At 32.7% G+C, this 20,166-nt stretch overlaps 1 protein-coding gene across 1 annotated transcript; it reads right to left on the bottom strand.

The window, feature by feature from the left end:
* Positions 1 to 1,843: 1,843 nt before the first annotated feature.
* LOC123655090 lies at positions 1,844 to 17,196 on the bottom strand. The gene is made up of 9 exons (XM_045590928.1): positions 17,125 to 17,196; positions 16,477 to 16,621; positions 13,672 to 13,824; positions 7,748 to 7,888; positions 5,441 to 5,555; positions 4,272 to 4,368; positions 3,814 to 3,898; positions 3,379 to 3,420; positions 1,844 to 2,813 (listed from the first exon to the last, which is right to left on the bottom strand). Exons 1-9 carry the CDS (start codon positions 17,194 to 17,196, stop codon positions 2,686 to 2,688), a joined length of 978 nt encoding a protein of 325 aa, XP_045446884.1. The 3' UTR covers positions 1,844 to 2,685.
* Between the last annotated feature and the right edge of the window lie 2,970 nt (positions 17,197 to 20,166).

The following is a 20,166-nucleotide window of genomic DNA, read 5'->3' as shown; positions in this document are numbered from 1 at the left end:
TAAAAGCAGTAATATTTAGCTGTGATCTTCTTTAAGATCGAGATAATACCCCAGTCGAGCTGCTCCAGCTAATTTGAGCAGCAAGTTTCCTACTGTACCCTAACTCGGTTAATTCAAAATAAAACAATAATATCAGAAGTATAAGTTATAATAAAATTTCATATAAGTAAATTACAGCATTTTTTATAGATATATAAACTAGCATAGTGTTCGAAATATATAATATATTGTGAGCATATTTAGTTAAAGATACAAATGCTTTCTGTCATATATTATTATTTGCATCGTCAAAAAATGAGAGTGAATTTACTATACGAGTGGTACAGTAATTCTTCCCCTTTAACGACTGTACCACTCGTAGTGATGAAAATGTGATGAGATAATCTAAGATGCCTTTATTTTAATAAATTTTTAGTAATAGATTTTCTACTTTTTCGTTAGTTCGCTTGTGCGTATTGCGATACATTTGGTCTAAGCTTCAGTAGTGCAATGCAGCCTTACCTAGTACGTGTAAATTTCCCCGTCTTTACACATTTTAATCTATTATAGAATTACTAGAAACAAAAGAGAATTTTCTTTACTTAGAATCGATTCACAACTCTCTCTCATAGAAATGGTTTACGAAAAGCTACATCATTTCGACATTTCAATTAAAACTCTTCTCTCGTTTCTCGTATAAATGGTGATCTACTTGCCATTACCACATGGAGTAAAGCTTACGGATTAGTAGTAAATCCAACCAAAACTAAGACTATAATTATAGGAAGTTCTAAATTAATTAGCCGTATAAATCGATCTCAACTACCTCCTGTAATTTTTAATGGTATTGTAATTCCATATAGTGAAAGTGTGAAGAATCTTGGCGTTATTTTTGATCAACATCTATCATGGGGCCCACAGATTTGTGAAGTCAGTCGTAAAGTTTTTGCTTCGGCTGGATCTCTTCGCAGGCTGCGTAATCTACTTCCAATTCCCACCAAAATTGCTCTTGCAAATAGTCTTCTATTACCAATTCTGGACTACACAGACGCATGTTATCTTGACATTACTGAAGAGCAGATTAATAAACTTGAGCGAATCCAGAATTTATGTATACGATTCGTATTTGGACTTCGTAAATATGATCATATCTCTGAATTCCGTCAAAAACTTAAGTGGCTCCCTATTCGCTTTCGCAGGAATACGCATATTCTTAACTTACTTTACTCTATTCTATTTAACCCTGTTGCACCTGCTTATCTAAAGCAACGATTTAAATTTCTTAGTGATATCCATGAACGCAGTCTTCGTTCTGAGAATACCTTACTTCTTGAAATTCCCCCTCACTCCTCTTCCTTTTATTCTAAATCTTTCACTGTTCAAGCTTCTCGACTTTGGAATTCTTTACCCTTGCATATTAGACGTGTACAATCGCTTTCTATTTTTAAAAAGGCTGTCAAGAAGCATTATCTTGATATTCAACGTGAATAAAATTATATATATATATATATAAATATGTATGTATGTTTGTATGTATGTGTTTGTGTATGTATATGTTTATGTATATATGTATGTATATGTGTATGTATGTATGTATGTATGTACGTATGTATGTATTTATGTATATGTTTATGTATGTATGTATGTAAATAAGTAAATATATTCAAACGTTTATGTCTCAATTTGTACACCTACACTGACACAATACCATCTCCTCTGCCCCTAGGTTGCCTGGAAGAGATCGCTTTTTAGCGATAAGGCCGCCCTTTGTGCCTGATGATACTCTGTTTAAGTTCATAATATGTATTATTTCTGTTTTGGTGTACAATAAAGTGTATTGTTATGTTATGTTGTTATGTAAAACTAAGAGTTGAAAGTCTTAAAACGAAAGCGGTATCGAAGCTTTCATTGTCTAATCTAAATCCCATCTAAATTACAATTCAGACACTCTCATCAAAGGAGGTGGTCCCCGTAAATACACTGATCTAATTTATCTGCTTACATTCAAACTGTCACCTACTTAAACATCTAAGGCAAGAAATCACAAATCTAGCATTCTTATGAGGGTAGTCAAAAACGAAGATTAATTAGAAACGATGAGCTAAGACTTAAATTTAATCATAGATTTTAAACTATTCAACTACGAAAATGCCAAGAAGCGAATCATCATTGCCAAAAAAGCTAAAAATCTTCACTCGCTATCTATTTATAAACCTATGAATACCTTTGAATATATTGAGTGCTCTATACCTAATATTAGAAAAGTGTCTATTCGAAACGAGAGTGATAATACTAGTTGACAATAAACTGTTACAAATCTAAGTGTTAATATAATTTAAAATTTGTTTTCTCTTATGTATAAATTTAACTGACAAACTTCACGCATTTCATTTAGAGGCACTTATCAAGTGGCTGATTTTACGAATACATTAGTGCACGTTACTGCTACAAGATAGCAAGAATTCTTAATTATCGATTAATTTAAGCTAAATATAATGTCGAAGTTTATCACAAATATCGTAAGCAATTGGACTGAACGTCAATACGATGGTATCGATTTCATTCGATACATTGACTGTCGCATCTTTGATTTAAACTATACCTCTACTATTTGACACCATCTGATAGATGTTTATTTTTCACATGTTTTTCTTATACATTGACATTTTTGGTATTGCTTGTATGTACACAAGTATCGTTACGTATTTAGACATCTGGTGCTCGTATTTCAACAGTGACAGATGTAGGTCCCGGAGCTGTTGGAGATCTGAGAGTAGCCGACCGTAGTGAAGATGCAGAATGACCGCTACTTGCTCTTGATCCCCGTCTAGAACCTAAAATATGTCAAATATTTTATTAGAAACTATAAATAACAATAATACGATGCATGCTCATCAGCCAATTGATTTCAAACCTATTTTTATCATGCTTGTAATTCAATGTACATTGCTATTTAAATGTTTTTCGAAACTAATGTGTATTCTAAAATATTGACTTGAAAAACTATCTCGATGTGAAATTGAACTTCGAATTGACTGACTGGCGCTATCTAAATGATTCATTACCCTTAATCTAAAGTTCAGAAGCTGAATCTTATAATATCTTAAAATGAGGATATATTTATTTTATGTTACTGTACTTTAAGCAATGAATTTGTAACTATTTATCTATAATTAACAGCGAGTTAGGATAATTGAAATTCTTCAATTCAAAACATTCATGCTTCAGCTGTTTATTTATTACTATATTTAAATAACCAATTCCACTACTTTTTATTTATTCTTAAAGCACTTCGAATAAATTTATGTTTGTCGTAAATGTCATGCTCAATATCAGTAATTGTTACGTTAATTAATCGCATTGCAAACAAAGCATAAATAAAATAGTATTCCAAGTAACCTGAGGTTTTTCGGTGTAGCTGATGGCTTTGGTGAGGTCGTGCTGTTGATAAATGAAATAATGTATGAGTCATGTGACAGACTTCGGGGAACATAAATTAAAAGAAAAACAACAAAGTGAAGGCGAAGCCACATTGAAAATAAAAAGTAAATAAAAAAATATATAAGTAGAGAAAAAAATAAGGACAATTATTATGCATTCAAAAAATTTATTAATAAATATTTTGAAGTGTTTCTTTTATTAATTTATAACACATTTGTGCAGGAATATTACAATAACACTAAATACGGAACAAAAGCAAAACGAAAACTAAACATCGACGTCAACGTTATAATGACAAAACACATAGCATCAACTTCATTAGCAATATACACCAAAAAGAATAAAATGTAAAAATAGAAAAATATATTAATATAGAATTTAATAAATACCTACCAGGAATCGGTGAATGTGGTCTCAATTCTTGTTGACTGGCTTGCCGTGACGGAGGACGCATGCTTACACGAGAGCCACGCCGATCCTGAAAACATAAGCCACCAAAATAAAAAGTGCACGACGCAATAAAAGTTTTTTAAATACTTATTTATGGGGGCTGTATCGACTTCTTTGACGACTTGTCAATTTTTTCTTGTTGGTTTGGACAGAAACATTGCACGCTACCGATCTTATCCCTATCCCTTCCCATTAGTTCTAACCATCTTACTCACCACAGGGATATAAGTGACAACACTGCTCAAGAGTAGTATTTAGCTGTAATTTTCTGTAAAGTTGAGGTAAATACATGTGGGTAATTCCCCAGACGGGATGGTCCAACCATTAACCGGAAAATACATATACTGCTATGACCTACTACAAATAACAAGTGAGACGATTTATTTAAATGCTTATATTACCTGTGAGTGTAAAAGTTTAGAATCTCGTAGCAGGGACACGTTCATTAGTCGTGGATTTGGTGTGTTGAATATGGTGCGGTTATCCCTCCATCTCGCCCTTAAATAAAAAAAAAGCATAGTCAGTAAATATTTATGTAAACATTTATTTTATTCATCTTCTTATATTTGTCATCAAGATACCAAATAAGTTATCCAAAGCTGCTGACATATTTCATGACGATTGCTATAATAAATAAATTAAATTTATATTTTTCACTGTGTGGCTACGGCACTAAAGAATTTAGCCACCCTCTCTCTTCCCGTGGGTGTCGTAAGAGGCGACTAAGGGATAACAAGGTTCCACAACCACCTTGGAACTTAAGAAGCCGACCGATGGCGGGATAACCATCCAACTGCTGGCTTTGAAATACACAGGCCGAAGACGGGCAGCAGCGTCTTCGGTGCGACAAAGCCAGTATTGCGGTCACCAACCCGCCTGCCCAGCGTGGTGACTATGGGCAAAACACATGAGTTCACGTTATTTTTGGCGTAAACTTGTGGAGGCCTTTGTCCAGCAGTGGACTGTATAGGCTGTAATGATGATATATTTTTCACAAAAATATTTTTCAGTATCTTAAAATTTAAAATGACTATCCATTCTCTAATTTCACCACTACAAGATTTATGTGTTATCGAAAGACTTTGGCCCAGACATAAGAACACATTAATCTTATAAATGCAGAATTTACAGTGCTCAACACTTAAGACCATTGCACACGTAATCTGTTTATGGTCTGGATGGAATGAAATGTGAAGTTTTGGAAATATCTTTTTATAGAAAATTAAAGAGCATACGTCACGGATGCACGGAAAGGAAATGTGAAACGCATGGGGAGGTAAAAATATCGTCGGTGACTATGTATAGCAAGTCCCGCCCCGCACGGGTCCCTTTCTAGCCATAATGCTGCTGCATATGCAGTCACTCCGTTTATTCCGGAGAGCTAAAGTAAGAAAGCACGTGCATTTGCCTACTTTTACTGAGTTACTATCAACGTGGGTATATATTAAAAATCCCAGTCAGTATTTACTAACCACCTTCATTTTCCGTCCATCCACGTTCTAAAATCCTCCCGTACACGTTACGTATGAAACCTTTAGCAAATTCATTGGTTCAAACGGTAAAAACTTACCTGCTGAATAGACGGAGCACGACACAAATAATAACAAACATCAAAGCCATGCCCACCAACACACCAATCATAGCTGGATCCAATGTACGAGTTGATTCTTCGATTTGCTTCACCGCTGAAAAGGAAAAATAAGAACACAATTAATCGATACCGACGGCAGTTCTAAAATTGTTATTTTTGTGTATATATCTGTCAGTATTGTGTTGTGAAATTTAAATGAAACAGGCAATTATTTGAGTTCATATTACGGGCTAGAACATAAAATACATTTTATCTCGACATTCGCATGGTTTTTGGAGAGTGTATGAAAATAAAACTTCTTTCAATTTTCATTTTTTTTTAATTGATTTATATGGAGGAGAACCTTTTTGTATATTCTTCCCATATAGCAAAAATATTCTGCATGCCACTGATATATGAAACGATACTTATTTATTTATTTATTTATTTAGTCGCACCAATACATCACAAAAAAAGTAGCATGAATATAGAATGTTGATTGTTGAGTGTCACCTCAATTACAGGTGCAAACCACAATGCAAATTACACAATTTTTACTTCAATTGAACATAACAAGTAAATACTAAGTAACTAACACTGAGTTAAATTGCAATTATTAGAACATATATAATAAAACACTTAATTAGAATAACATTGATTAATACTAAATTATTTTAACTAAATTAGAATATAAATATAAATAGACGGTATAAGCTAGATTGAATTAAAAATTAAAAATTAATTGCATGTGAATTTTTGACAATAGACGTAGATAAATGCAAAACTATCAGGACATTATATACATACATCAAGAATTCCAAATACAAACTATCGCTTACAATTCATAATATTTTAAGCCTATACGTTTTCTAAATGAATTCAGACTATTAGAGAATATATCAATTTCATGGCTTGAGTGGTTGACGGACACAGTGGTATTATGAATAGCATTGTATGCTTTCGTGACTCTGTTTAATGGAGAAAACAGCCCCAGATTGGATCTAGCACGTTTTTGAGCAAAAGGCCTGTATTTGTTGACTCACGGTAGGCGCTTAGGTGTATTTATATCTAACAAAGATAGAAGCTGAGGAGCATCCATGTTAGCATTAATCAGCTTGTATAGAAATATTGCATCGAGAAACCTTCTACGACTAGAAAGGGAATTCAGGTGGAAGTGTTGCAGCCTACCCGAATAGCTTGTTGAATTCTTCAAAATATTACAACTATATGACAAGTGCCATAGGAATCTTTTCTGAACGCTTTCCAAACGCTTGCTATACACCTCGTAATGCGGATTCCAAACAATGCTGCAGTACTCTAATGTACTGCGCACAAGAGCATTATAGATAGTGATTTTTTTTGATGGATGCCTGAACTCTCTATAGCTTCGTAAAACAAATCCCAGCATTTTGAAGCTTTTTTTAACGATGTAGTCGATGTGGATATTAAATCGTAATCTATTGTCAATTATGACGCCAAGGTCCCTGATATGGTCAACCTCCGATAGTGGTTCACCGTGGATGAAGTACGACCGTGGGGCCACTTTTTTCTGTGTTGTAAAACAAATTACACGACATTTATTAATGTTGAGGCTCATGCCGTTACGAGTGCACCACACCACAAGACTATCGAGATCACTCTGAAGAAGCTGGCTATCAGCAGTCGTAGTTATAGGCCTGAAGAATTTCAAGTCATCAGTGAACATGTATACCTTGGAGTTCCGGAAGTACGTTCTAATGTCATTGATGAATATGTTGAAAAACAGGGGTCCCAAATGCGAGCCCTGAGGAACTCCAGAGCAGGCAACAAAAGGTTTAGAAGAGAAACCCGCAACCACAACCACCGACCTTCTATTGGTTAAATAAGATTAACACCAATTAAGGAGCTTTCCTTAGTTAGGTTATTTATCTACCTAAATATCGTTTATTTACCGCTACCCCGCTATGCTAACTAAACGAAATAAACTATACGGAGTAACAATACATCTTCTTGATATCTGTTTTCATAACAACATTTGAATAAATATAAAATAGCTGTTATATTTTTAAATCTTTACATTTAATGCTTCATTGAATCTCAAAATTAAAAAATGGTCTGAACGATAATATTTTAAACAAGAACGTAACTGAAAAGAAAAAACTTAGAGCGTGTGCTTAAGACAGCATGGCAGAAGTGAAAACTTCATTAGCAATCTCACAATCAAACAATAACGCAATAAATCCCGAGTTTAACCGATCGAGCCTTTGACCTCAGAACGTGATGGATCAGCCTAAGTTACTACCTACGAAAAAAAAATACAATACTTACGGTTACACGAAAAACCTCCGTCTATAGTCATTTCAGCAACCATCTCATACAAACAAACGCAACGATCGTTCCTGCACTCTGTCATCTGCACGGCCTCCTCGCATTGCTGGTCAAAAGTACAGCTTTCGTTGATACCTGCCGCTGTAACAGTTGGTCAATAATGATTTTAAATATAACATAAGTAAAAAACTACTGTAATGTACTGTACTGTGTGGCTACGGTACTAAAGAATTTAGCCACCCCCTCTCTTCCCGTGGGTGTCGTAATAGGCGACTAAGGGATAACACAGTTCCACTACCACATTGGAACTTAAAAAGCCGACCGGTGGCGGGATAACCATCCAACTGCTAGCTTTGAAATACACAGGCCGTAGACGGGCAGCAGCGTCTTCGGTGCGACAAAGCCAGCACTGCGGTCACCAACCCGCCTGCCCAGCGTGGTGACTATGGGCAAAACACATGAGTTCACGCTATTTTTGGCGTAAAATTATGGAGGCCTATGTCCAGCAGTGGACTGTGATAGGCTGTAATGATAAGTAAAAAAATATATTATTATTTTTAATCAGAGGTTCGCTATACTTTAATCATTATTTTTAGGGTTCCGTACCTTAAAAGGGATAACCGGAACCCTTATAGGATTGCTTTGTTGTCCGTCTGTCTATCAAGACCCTTTTTCTCAAGAATGCGTAGAGGTATCAAGTTTGAAATTCACATCAAATCCTCAAATCTAGTGTCCCTTAGTGATGTGAAAAAATCAATCTTTTAAGCCTACAGGGTATTTTCCATGAACTCAGAATCTTGAAATTTAGTGCGAAGCAACATCTTATAGCACAGATAAAGGGAAAATTGCGAAAAGCATAAATCGTTAGATTATGTAATAAAAATATTTTCAATAATTTTGTTTGTACGAAACCCTCGGTGCACAAGTCTGACTCGCACTTGGCCGGATTTTTATTTATTTATTACATTTTTTATAAAACTAGGTCAGCAAACAAGCATATGGCTCGCTTGACAGTAAGCGATTATTGTAGATTATAGACGCCTGTAACACCAGAAGCATCGCAAGCGTGATGCCGACCCCACCTCCCATCGCCCCTAGAGCTCTCGTCACCTTACTTACCACAGGAACACAACACTGCTTGAAAGCAGTATTATTTAACTGTGATCTTCTATAAGGTCGAGGTACTTCCCCAGTCAGGCTGCTCCAGATTTTGACCAGGATATTTCCTGCTGTGACCTACCTCAGCTTACCATTTATTATTAGTTGGAGTCGATCAATGCCGTATAAGAAAGTGTTTCAAGGAAACAAGGAACGTAACAAAGAATTCCTTTAGATGTAATGGAATTTAAATAGTGTTGTGTATATAATATATATATATATACATAAATAATATATAAACATATTATGTATATACTATAGTCTACGTATAATTCCTATTAATACTCGTAATTTATATACACGTGGATCAAAATAAAAAAGTTTATTTCTTCGAAAGTATAATTAAGATAATGGCCTACATTTGTTTTCATATATTATAATTATTTAAAAAAAACCTAAAAAACAAAACAGAAACAATAAATTATAGTTAATTTACGATTATAAATACTTAGAATAACAGAATTAACATTACAAAGGAATCATACACGTGTACTTATTACAAATTTCAAAAGTACTGGTACATTAAGGTACAATAAATTATTTGATTTTTTTGTTATATAACACTGTACTGGGAAACTACATAGTAAATATGTAATATATATATATATATATATGTATATATATATATATTATGTATATATATATATATATATATATAACACAATTAAAAATAAATACAACTTTATACTGTTATATAACACAACTTTACATGTATAATATATACATTAAAATTATATTCGATTGCCTGTTATACACAATATCCCATATAGTTTTATTTCAGCTAAAACTGGATATGAGAGATACAAATCCATATATAGTTATTTAAGAAGTTTCATTAAGAATATGCAAGCTAAAAATGTTAAATAAAAATAAAAGCGACCAACCATCGCGGTAAGTCGCTGTGAGCGCTACAATTAAGTTGAACAGCGCTGCAGAATTTCTTTAGAATAAAATGTGTGACTAAATCTGCTCAAAAACAATAGAGACCAAATTGAAACGGGTAGATGAGAGGATTCGTGACTGCGAATTTTGTCATACTTTGCACTAAATTCAGATTCTTTTAAAATTTTAAAGATATCCAGTTATAAAAGATTTTTTGTGAAACTTGTTACGACCGTTTATATAAAAAAAAATACTGTACTTTAATGTGAGATACGTCATTTATATGTATTTTTGATGACGTAATTAGTGATGCTTAAAAATAATTATATATTCATTAATTTGTAAAATTGTGAGAGAATACTTTAATTAATATTTCATCATCCACTGCTGGACATAAGCCTCCACAAGTTCACAACTACTGGCAATGAAATATACAGGCCGTAGACGGGCAGCAGCGTCTTCGGTGCGACAAAGCCAGCCCTGCGGTCACCAACACGCCTGCCCAGCGTGGTGACTATGGGTAACACACATGAGCTCACACCATTTTTGGCATGAACTTGTGGAGGCCTAATTAGTATTTATGTAAAGATTAATTTGTGAAATCATAAAATCTATTAAGTAATTTAAATGAATATTATTATTCGTATTTTATTTTGCTTATTTAAGTTAAATATTAGCTTCGAAGATTTATCAAACAAATAAATGAATAAGATTATTTTTTTAATGTTTCTAACTAAAGATATAACTCGTAACAAACTTTCGTAGCAACATTGCTACATTGAAATACAGTAGTAGCATGCCCATTCGCATTTAATTTATACAATTATAAAAGTACGCGTAAATTAAAACTTTATTTAATATCCTTATTGCTTTCTATACAGGGTCTATAATCGAAACGAAAAATTGAATATGATTTTGAAATTGTTATGTAGATACAACGACCCGACACGAAATGATGGCTATATTGTATGTTCCTATGTACAATGACGCAGTGACACGCGACGTTCCAGTTTTAACGTCGAATCGATGCGGTGCATTTTTATATCCTTTGAATATTTTAAATATGGCCAAAAGAGAGTTTTATTTTTGCTGACTATATTAGACAGCTAAAATTACTAATTCAAGTTGTATTTTTAGGTGTAACAGTTTTTTTGTAATCAATCTATGAAAGTTATAAATTAACTCAAAAACTGATAATAAAAACAACATTTCTTTACGTGAATGGTTTTATCTATACAAATAAATAAAATTAGAGTGTCTGTTTGCAATATTAAAATAACCGCTTTTTACTACATGCGGTATGATTGGACCGATTTTGACGGGACTTTTACCGGCAGATAGCTGATATAGTAAGGTAGTAAGGAGTAACTTAGGCTACTTTTATTTTAGAAATTTATTTATTTTATAATTCTACAGATTGAACAATAATTTTTTTGTTAAATTCCACGCGTACGAAGTCGCGAGCACAGCTAGTATTAAAATAAAATTTATTTTTCACATCTGAGCGATTCATATTAGTTATTTAATATAAATGGGAATTCGACGAGTAGAGTGAGGAAAAATTGACAATTTTCATGGCGCTTCTTTCCCTATGGCAATCTTTTCTAACTCGTTTAAGTTAAGGAATATCTAGCGTAGTTCTCCCTATTATCAACGGAATGTTCCTGAGCTTTCATTTAGGCTTGAAATAAATTTTACCTACCAATAGTAAGTTATATAGGAGAGGATTTATAGACTAAAATTGATATTTAAAGCATACGAAACATTTAATTACAACGGTTTAACAATCATGGTTACCAACTAAACAATTATATTCGGCGAAGTTTTCCCGATACATAACAAACTTATTACGATAAACTTGTAATGGAATTTCTCGTCAGATTTATACAAGCAATCAGATTAATATAATATCAAACTTCTCCCTGTCCATCCAGTGTACAACTCAAACTAGTTGTCGCCCAGTGGTCGAAATTTGACCATTATTAATTTAAATAATAAGTTTGAACATTATTAATGTTCTGTTGTCAAGGAATGTACTTCTATAATACTAAACAAAAGAGTGTGTGTGTGTGTGTGTGTGTGTGTGTGTGTGTTTTTATTTCATATGTTTTTGTATGATCCTCGAAGTAAGACTGTTGTCTTGTAGAAAGTAATCTCGAAGGACCAAAAAACTGTATGTATTATAAATACTTTTACTAAAATTATTAGCATTCTGCACTCCTTCTTTATATAAACTATAAGTGTGCAAAATTTCATACTCCTCCGTCCGCACAATTTTCGTAAAAAGGGGTATAAGTTTAGGCGTATTAATATATAGGTATATATTGTTACAGTTTGAGTATTAGTACAGTTTGATTACTGTTTGATACAGAAATTAAACCTAGTAAAGCCGTTAAGTGTGTTTATTTATTTATTAGATTTCTAATTTGACCAACTTATCAAAAGCAAATGAAATAGGCTCAATGTACTATAATTCCTTTGGTTAATGGCTTCCGATAGTGCCAAGACGGCAGAGACGATTTCGTCAATGTCACGTAGAATGGAGAATACATGAAGAAGATTGTTTGGTGAGATTGAGGTTACAAGCTTCGTTTTATTATTAAAAAAAAATGTATAAGAAATAGTAGTATTTTAGTCAAAGAATAGATATAGAGAATTCGTCACCTAGAATAGGTTTCATGTATTAAGTCCATTTAAAATTCACTCTGAATACAACATAAAATAAAGGATGAAATATGTCAAAATATGAATATAAAATTAAGGCATTTAATACGAAATACACGAGGGCTAAATATCCCCAGAGGACGAAGGTATGACGGCGAAAGATTTAATTTGCGTAACAGCGTAATTGCGTTAACATTGTCATTTATGAAATTTACCTGTGGCGAGAAATTTCGGAGTATTAAAGAGATTAAGTTGAAAAAGTTCAGCTGATAGAACACGCAAGTAATTAATATAACAAATAATAATGTTAATTGAAAGTATGATGAAAATCTTTTTTATGTAGTGAATTGTCTAAATTTAGTTCAATTTTTTTTTAATATTATAGAAGTTGTTACAAAATAAACATTATTAATATGTTATATTATTTATTTTACTTCAATTTAAAAACTAAGCCTATTTTTATGAATTTATTTTCACCTTCCCACACCAATAAAGGGTTTTAACAATATGATAAAAGAAAATAGAAATTGCTAACAGGCGGTTGCAACTACTTTTTTTACTAATTTAACATTTTTTTTTTAATAACTAAGCGTAGTTTTCCTTTGTTCTTTCATTTCCATAAAATTTGATTTTATAATTTTAACTTTCAGAGTAAAATTTTATTATTCAAAGACAGCCAACGCTTTTCTCTTAAACTGTGTCCAAAATATGTGTGATGTGCTAAATATTAAAAACGATGTTCGATACAAAACCACCTTTCTCTTCTAAATTTGCAGGTTTGTGCACTTTTATGCTTAAGGAGAAGATAGTAAAAAAAATATTTTAAAATGTTATCTATACTCTATACAAAGAAATAAAATTGGAGTGTCTGTTTGAATTTTGAAATATTAAAATAACCACTTTTTACTAAATTCATATGGATGTAAACACGGTACATATACCAAAATAACATTTTTTATAATTTTTATCTGTCTTTCTGTTTGTCTGTCTGTCAGTTTGTTTCGGCTAATCTCTGAAATGCCTGAACCCATTTTGACGGCACTTTCACTGCAAACTGAACTATAACTTTTTTGTTAAATTAGAAGCGGACGAGGACTGGGCACAGCTAGTCTTACAATAAACAATACTTTGATATTATAAACCAAAATTCAGGCTAGTCGCAGAAGATGTACTTGTAAGTCATATTATATTGTATGTAATAGTTAAAAATATTAGCTTACGTTTTCCGCATTTATCCAAAAAATTTGTGACAGGAAATTCCGGGTTGCAGCGGCAAGTCTTCTGTAGATTGTCACATATGGAATCTGCGAACCCACAATCCACCCACGTGGAACAACCATCACCGTACTTTCCCAGTCCGCGTTTAGATGGATCTGAAATTAGATCGTAAACTTTCAACCATAAAAAATGTAACTAGATGCACAACATTCAGTAAAGCTATATAGACCGTAGCATTATGTGACAACTGTCAGTAGTAATTTGAGTATGTAATCTTAAGCACACGGGCTCTTGGGTATTCAAATAAAAATCAAGATTTTCCATTCTAAAGTTAAATGCAATCAGTTATATCCAACTAATAAAGAAATTAAGTTTATCAAATCGCTTCTACTATATTAATGGTCTAATAGTTACTATAGACTATCTATCACTACCCGTGGATCAAATTTATTACTATCAATTTGTATGTATACGATATTTCCGGGGCAATACTACAATAATGGAACAATTAGATTGTCTCTCGTCTGTTTCAGAGAAGTATACCTATCATTATATAACAACTACTCTCTACTTAACTTACTACGTAGTCACCGTTTTTCTTCGTATAGCAATCTGCAGGATCAAAATTCGCTAGCTACCAAAGGATTTCCTTCTTACTGTTAACTTACTACATTTAACGCATCTTAGCTACGACAAGCTGGATTCATATTTCAACGTCATATTTCTCTATTTTTTGTATAATATTAGAGTATTCAAAAAGAAACTTTAGAAAACATTTTATTTATTTATTTATTTTTATTTAACAATTTATGTACACTAGGATAGCAAAAGGAAATAGCTCTTATAAACAATGCTGGTACAGAGGCACTACTTATCCCATGATGGAATCTCTTCCAGTAGTCCTGATACAGGAAACTTATAAAACAGTCGCAAAATTAGCGTGTACAATCTAAACATATTGATAATAAAAATATATATATATATATTTTTTATGTCACTAGGTCGGCAAACAAGCGTACGGGCTCACCTGATGGTAAGCGATTACCGTAGCTTATAGACACCTGCAACACCAGAAGCATTGCAAGCGCGTTGCCGACCCAATCCCCACTCCCCCCAGGAGCTCTGGTCACCTTACTCACCAACAGGAACACAATACTGCTTGAAAACAGTATTATTTTGCTGTGATCTTCTTTCTGTAAGGTCGAGGTACTACCCCAGTCGGGCTGCTCCATATTTTGAGCAGGAAATTCCTGCTGTGCCCTACCTCAGTTAAAATATAAATACATTTAATGAAACAACTTTTTTCGGATTTTATCGCGGTTTATTATTAACTTTTGATTCCCGACGTTTCGGATATTTTACAGCAACCATGGTCACGGGAGGACTTTCATTAAATGAGTAAAATTCGCGTTAACATTAGAAAACAATATAAATACATAATTATACTATATATAAATGCACACATACACAATAATGTATACATACGTACATACAAATAATACGATACTTATACTTATACATACACGCATACACATATACGATACATTATTTCTCATTTAAGATTAATTATATTACAAGATGTCAGAGAGAACAGAGACGTCAATGGACGCAAAATGGACTTTTTAAATGAATAAATTAAATTTAACAAACGTTTAGTACTAAAGTGGACTCTAAAAAACACCCGTCACAATTTTCAACTTTTTTAAAACAAAGTTTTTTAATCCCAGTTGATTGCAAGTTAGATTAAATAGCAGTTACTGAAGTATGTACTGATTATTTAAACACGCTTTATAGTATAACTTTGTTTGACTGCGAATTTATCTGTAACATGTAATATGTCCTAAGTAGTAAAAAATTAGCCTAAAATATCCCTTCTAATATTATAAATTTGAATGTAAATTTGTACTTAACCGATCATCATGAAACTTTGTACGTATATTTTTGGAAGTACTAAAAGAAACATCGGATACTTTTTATTAAAAAAAAAATTCAATTCGAGCGAAGTCGCGGGTAAAAGCTAGTTTATTATAAATTATGTTAAAGAAACATAGAAATATATTCTACCTAAAATGCTTACTTTTATTTAATTTCTTTACATTCAGAAAATCTAATCTTTTAAATTCAAATTTCATAATTAAATAATTGTCTTTCTACAACGTAGATCTGTATCTGATATTCGGTGCTTTTTTTTTGTGGGATTCTAAATTTAAAAATGTAAGCATTCTAAAACGTAATTGATAATTGAATTTCGAATTTTCGATTCGGTTGATTAAATCAAATTAAAATAGTCGATAAGTGCGGCACTAATCATAAAAGACTACTTTTATGATTAGTGCCGCACTTATCGACTAATGTGTGTTTTATACTTCGGCATTTATTGCGCGACAATTAAGAGTGAGTAGGAAATGGCAATCGCATAAAGACTTTATAGATATTTTATGGTTATTTAGTCGTATATCACGCCTATCTATGGGCTGAAGCCACTTAATAACTTTTATAGTATAAGCATATTTATTATTGAAAAAAAAAACTAATAACAATTTCGTGTAACAATATTATATAAAGACAATTAGTCATAAATAAGTAAATGCCTAAGAATAAAGTAATTATTGATTATTGTTTTTTTTTAGTTCTTAACACAATCTTCACCAAAGTTTTCGACTTATCAGTTAATTAATTTCAAGGAAATAAAAACTGCTCAGAATATTCGAAATTGATTTAATATTACTGCGAAAGCAATTTTTAAATTGAAAACGTATGTATATATTATGTAATGAATTGTTCGTTTATTTAAAGTAGGTACTTACCAAACGGAATGGGGGTGGTTATTTCAAGCTCGGCTGAGCAGGGCCCGAGCGCGAGCAGCGCCGCGAGCGCGGCGAGCGCGGCTCGCCTCGAGCGCTCGGCCCGCATGCCGCTCACTATGCCCCCCGTCACATACCAATCAACTGTCTGCAAAACAAAAAACATCAATTTTAGCATACTACCATCAAAATTTTCTCTGAGAAACTTACGCCTAGCATTGGCATGTTACAGGCCAAACCAATAACTATTCAGGTCAAAGATATTTATTCTCATAAGAATTAACAATTCAATTATATGAGAAATACATTAGAAAGAATATATATTTTAAAGAGCTATAAGCTTACAATAATTTTAGCTGAGCGTGTCGGTAATATACAATAGTTCATATGATATCGTCACAAAAAACAAAAAAGTGAGGGTAGAAACGCACTACATCGATGGTAAGACCGGTCACTATGCAGGAAAAAAGGTAACGAAACGATAAACGACGAAACACAAATGCAGAGATTTTCAAATGTTTAAATAGATGCAGCCAGACGAAATTCTACCGTAAAGCCCTTTTTTTTAAAGTGGGGAAAATCCATCATGGATACCCTCCGGCGCAGGGGCGCCAGAAGGTTATGTCAGACTCCTACTGACTAAAAAACCACCACGTCTAAGCAGTCGTCTGCCTGGGTGAGGCGAGATGGGATCGCACTAGCATTTGCCACCTGCCCCGGCATGATGAAAATCTACCGTAAAGCCTACCGTAGGAGCAGCCAACAGTATGTATTTTATAAGTCCAGAGAAAATCGAAGTTCAAATAGGTAGGACTTTATAGTATTTTATATAATTATAAAATATTACAAAATAATGCAAAACTATACACCTCAAAATATTAGATACTAGAGTAATCCAAAATATAAATAATATAGTCAAAATACAGTCACTTGTAAAACAACATAGATTGCAAAGTGACAACACACTCAAACTCATTGCGATTAAGCTCACATTTGGCCTAATTTGAAATACCAAAGATAAAAACATTCAATAAACTAGTTTAACAGATTTGAACTGTCTCTTTACATTCAAACTAGCTTCTGCCCGCGACTTCGTCTCCGTGGAATAGGAACAATTCTGTCATTCATGATTTTTGCGAAACTTTAACTGTTTACGCATCGCACGCAGCGGAAGCTCTCAAAAGGAAAAAAAACCGATTTTGAAACATTCTTATATGGCGCTCCGCTCCTATTGGTCTTATGGTGTATAGCCTTCCTCGATAAATGTGATATCAAACACTGAAATAATTTTTCAAATCGAACCAGTAGTTCCTGAGGTTAGCGCTTTCAAGCAAACAAGCAAACAAACTCTTCAGCAAAATCAAAATCAAAAACAGCTTTATTCAAATAGGCTAAAAGAGCAATTTCGAATCGTCATTTTACAAATTAAAACTTTAAAAATCAATTATTATGTTTGTAGAATTAAAGCTACCATCGATTCGGAATGTAGATTCTGCAGAGAAGAATCGGCAAGAAACTCCATAGTTACTCTTTTAAAAATAATATATAAACTGTGTTTTAGTACAAAATTAGAAACATGTTGCATGAAATACAGCGTCACTAAGTCCACACATCTTTATCAACTATATAATCCTGCACCGAGTATTAAGCTTTATCTATTTTTTTTTTAATAAAAACTTTAAATTTATGTTGAGACAATTCCAAAATCGTTTGTGGTATTTTATTATACATGCGAATACCATGACCCAGAAAGGAAACGTTACAATAACGTAAACGTTTACAATGCGATTATTACTATTTATTTCAAAACAATGAATATTTTGGTGGATATACATAATATTGTTATAAATAGACTGCGACGCGATCGTTAATATGTCCACCTTTTGGAAAACATCCCGTAGGGAGACCCGAGCTCCAAGATCGTAAATGCCGCGAATAGCCCTTTTTTGCAAGATAAATATAGTCTCAATATCTGCAGTATTACCCCACAGTAACAGGCCGTAAGACATAACACTATGGAAATAGCTAAAATATATAAAGCGTGCAGTTGCAACGTCGGTCAGTTTTCGTACTTTTCTAACTGCGAATGCCGCGGAACTGATTCTACCATTCAAGGATAACAAATGGGAATTCCACTGAAATTTTGAGTCCAAATATATCCCTAAGAAAACTGTAGTATCATCGACAATAAGCCTCTCGTTATTTATTATAAAATTATAATTTGGATGCTTAACATTAGGTAACAAAAACGCAACGCACTTGGTTTTTTTGGCGTTCAAAACCAAGTTGTTTATTTTAAACCAATCTTGAATTCGCAACAAAGAAACGTTCACGTCATCATAATTTACTTTTTTCCTATCAACTTTAAATATTAGAGAAGTGTCATCTGCAAATAGCACTATATCACAAATGTATTTAACATAAAATGGCAGATCATTTATATATATTAAAAAAAGAAATGGACCCATAATCGACCCCTGTGGAACGCCCATTTTTAGTACAGATTCAGAAGACTTCGTTCCGTTTATTGCTACGTGTTGAATTCTATTAGATAGATATGAAGCAATTAGATTAAGAGCTTTACCATTTACGCCGTAATACTCAAGTTTACTTAATAAGATCCCGTGGTCCACGCAATCGAATGCATTTGATAGGTCACAAAATATACCAATAGCATTTTGTGATTTCTCCCAAGCGTCATATATCTGTTTTGAGCAGTGCCACACCAGCATCTGTCGTAGAGCGACCTCTAGTGAAATCATATTGTTCACTGTGAAAAATTCCATTAACTTTAAAATAGAAAAGAAGTTGATTTAGTATAATTTTTTCAAATGTTTTACTTAAGGACGGTAGGATTTTTTATATATTGGTATAGATTTATTTTAGCTAGTCCTACGGATAATGGCAAACATCAAATAAAGCTTATTGCAAAGCGACTACTGACCTACTAATGTTTACTGGGGTAATTAGAAACGGTAATTTAGTTTAATACAACGACATGCATTTGCATTTTCCATGCAACGCTAAAGTTTTTTTCATGGAACGTGGACAGAAAGGTAAAAAATTTTAATGTTAAATCAATGTTAATCATAATGATTCAAAACATTAATATTTGTTATTTACTATCGTTTGTAAAAATATAATTATTTAAATAAAAAAAATATTTCAATCTATATCCAAAGTTTCCTTATATGTATTTTGAAGTTTCATGTTAGATGATAACATTTATGTGCATAAAAATATGACAACTATAACAAAACAAAACGAAATTTTTTCATTTAACTAAAGTTATAATGATGTAAGTAAATTTAAAAGATAATACATATTATGAAATTATTAACTTAATGTTTTTTTAAGAAAAAAATCTGAACATAAATATTACTAAAGGGATTATCTCTTCTGCTTTCACTTTGTTTTTGTATTGAATTTGCTTAGCTTATGATGAAGTGAATATTTGTAAATAAATTTTCAATAATTTCCATCGACAATATAATTGCCTAACTACCACAATTTTTTTCTACTTTAAAATAAAAATAAAGCTTATGAAACAAGTAACGTGTGTGTATGACAGCTCCGACACGCAACCAGTCGCTCCAGCTCAAGAGCTTACTCTGAAGGAACGATTTCCGTGATAGATATTATATTAATTAGAATAATAAAAATATAAAAATCATATGTAGCGGAAGTCAGTCA

The sequence above is a fragment of the Melitaea cinxia genome, chromosome 7, assembly GCF_905220565.1.
Source record: "Melitaea cinxia chromosome 7, ilMelCinx1.1, whole genome shotgun sequence".
Taxonomy (NCBI): domain Eukaryota; kingdom Metazoa; phylum Arthropoda; class Insecta; order Lepidoptera; family Nymphalidae; genus Melitaea; species Melitaea cinxia.
This window is presented reverse-complemented; position numbering and strand designations above follow the sequence as displayed.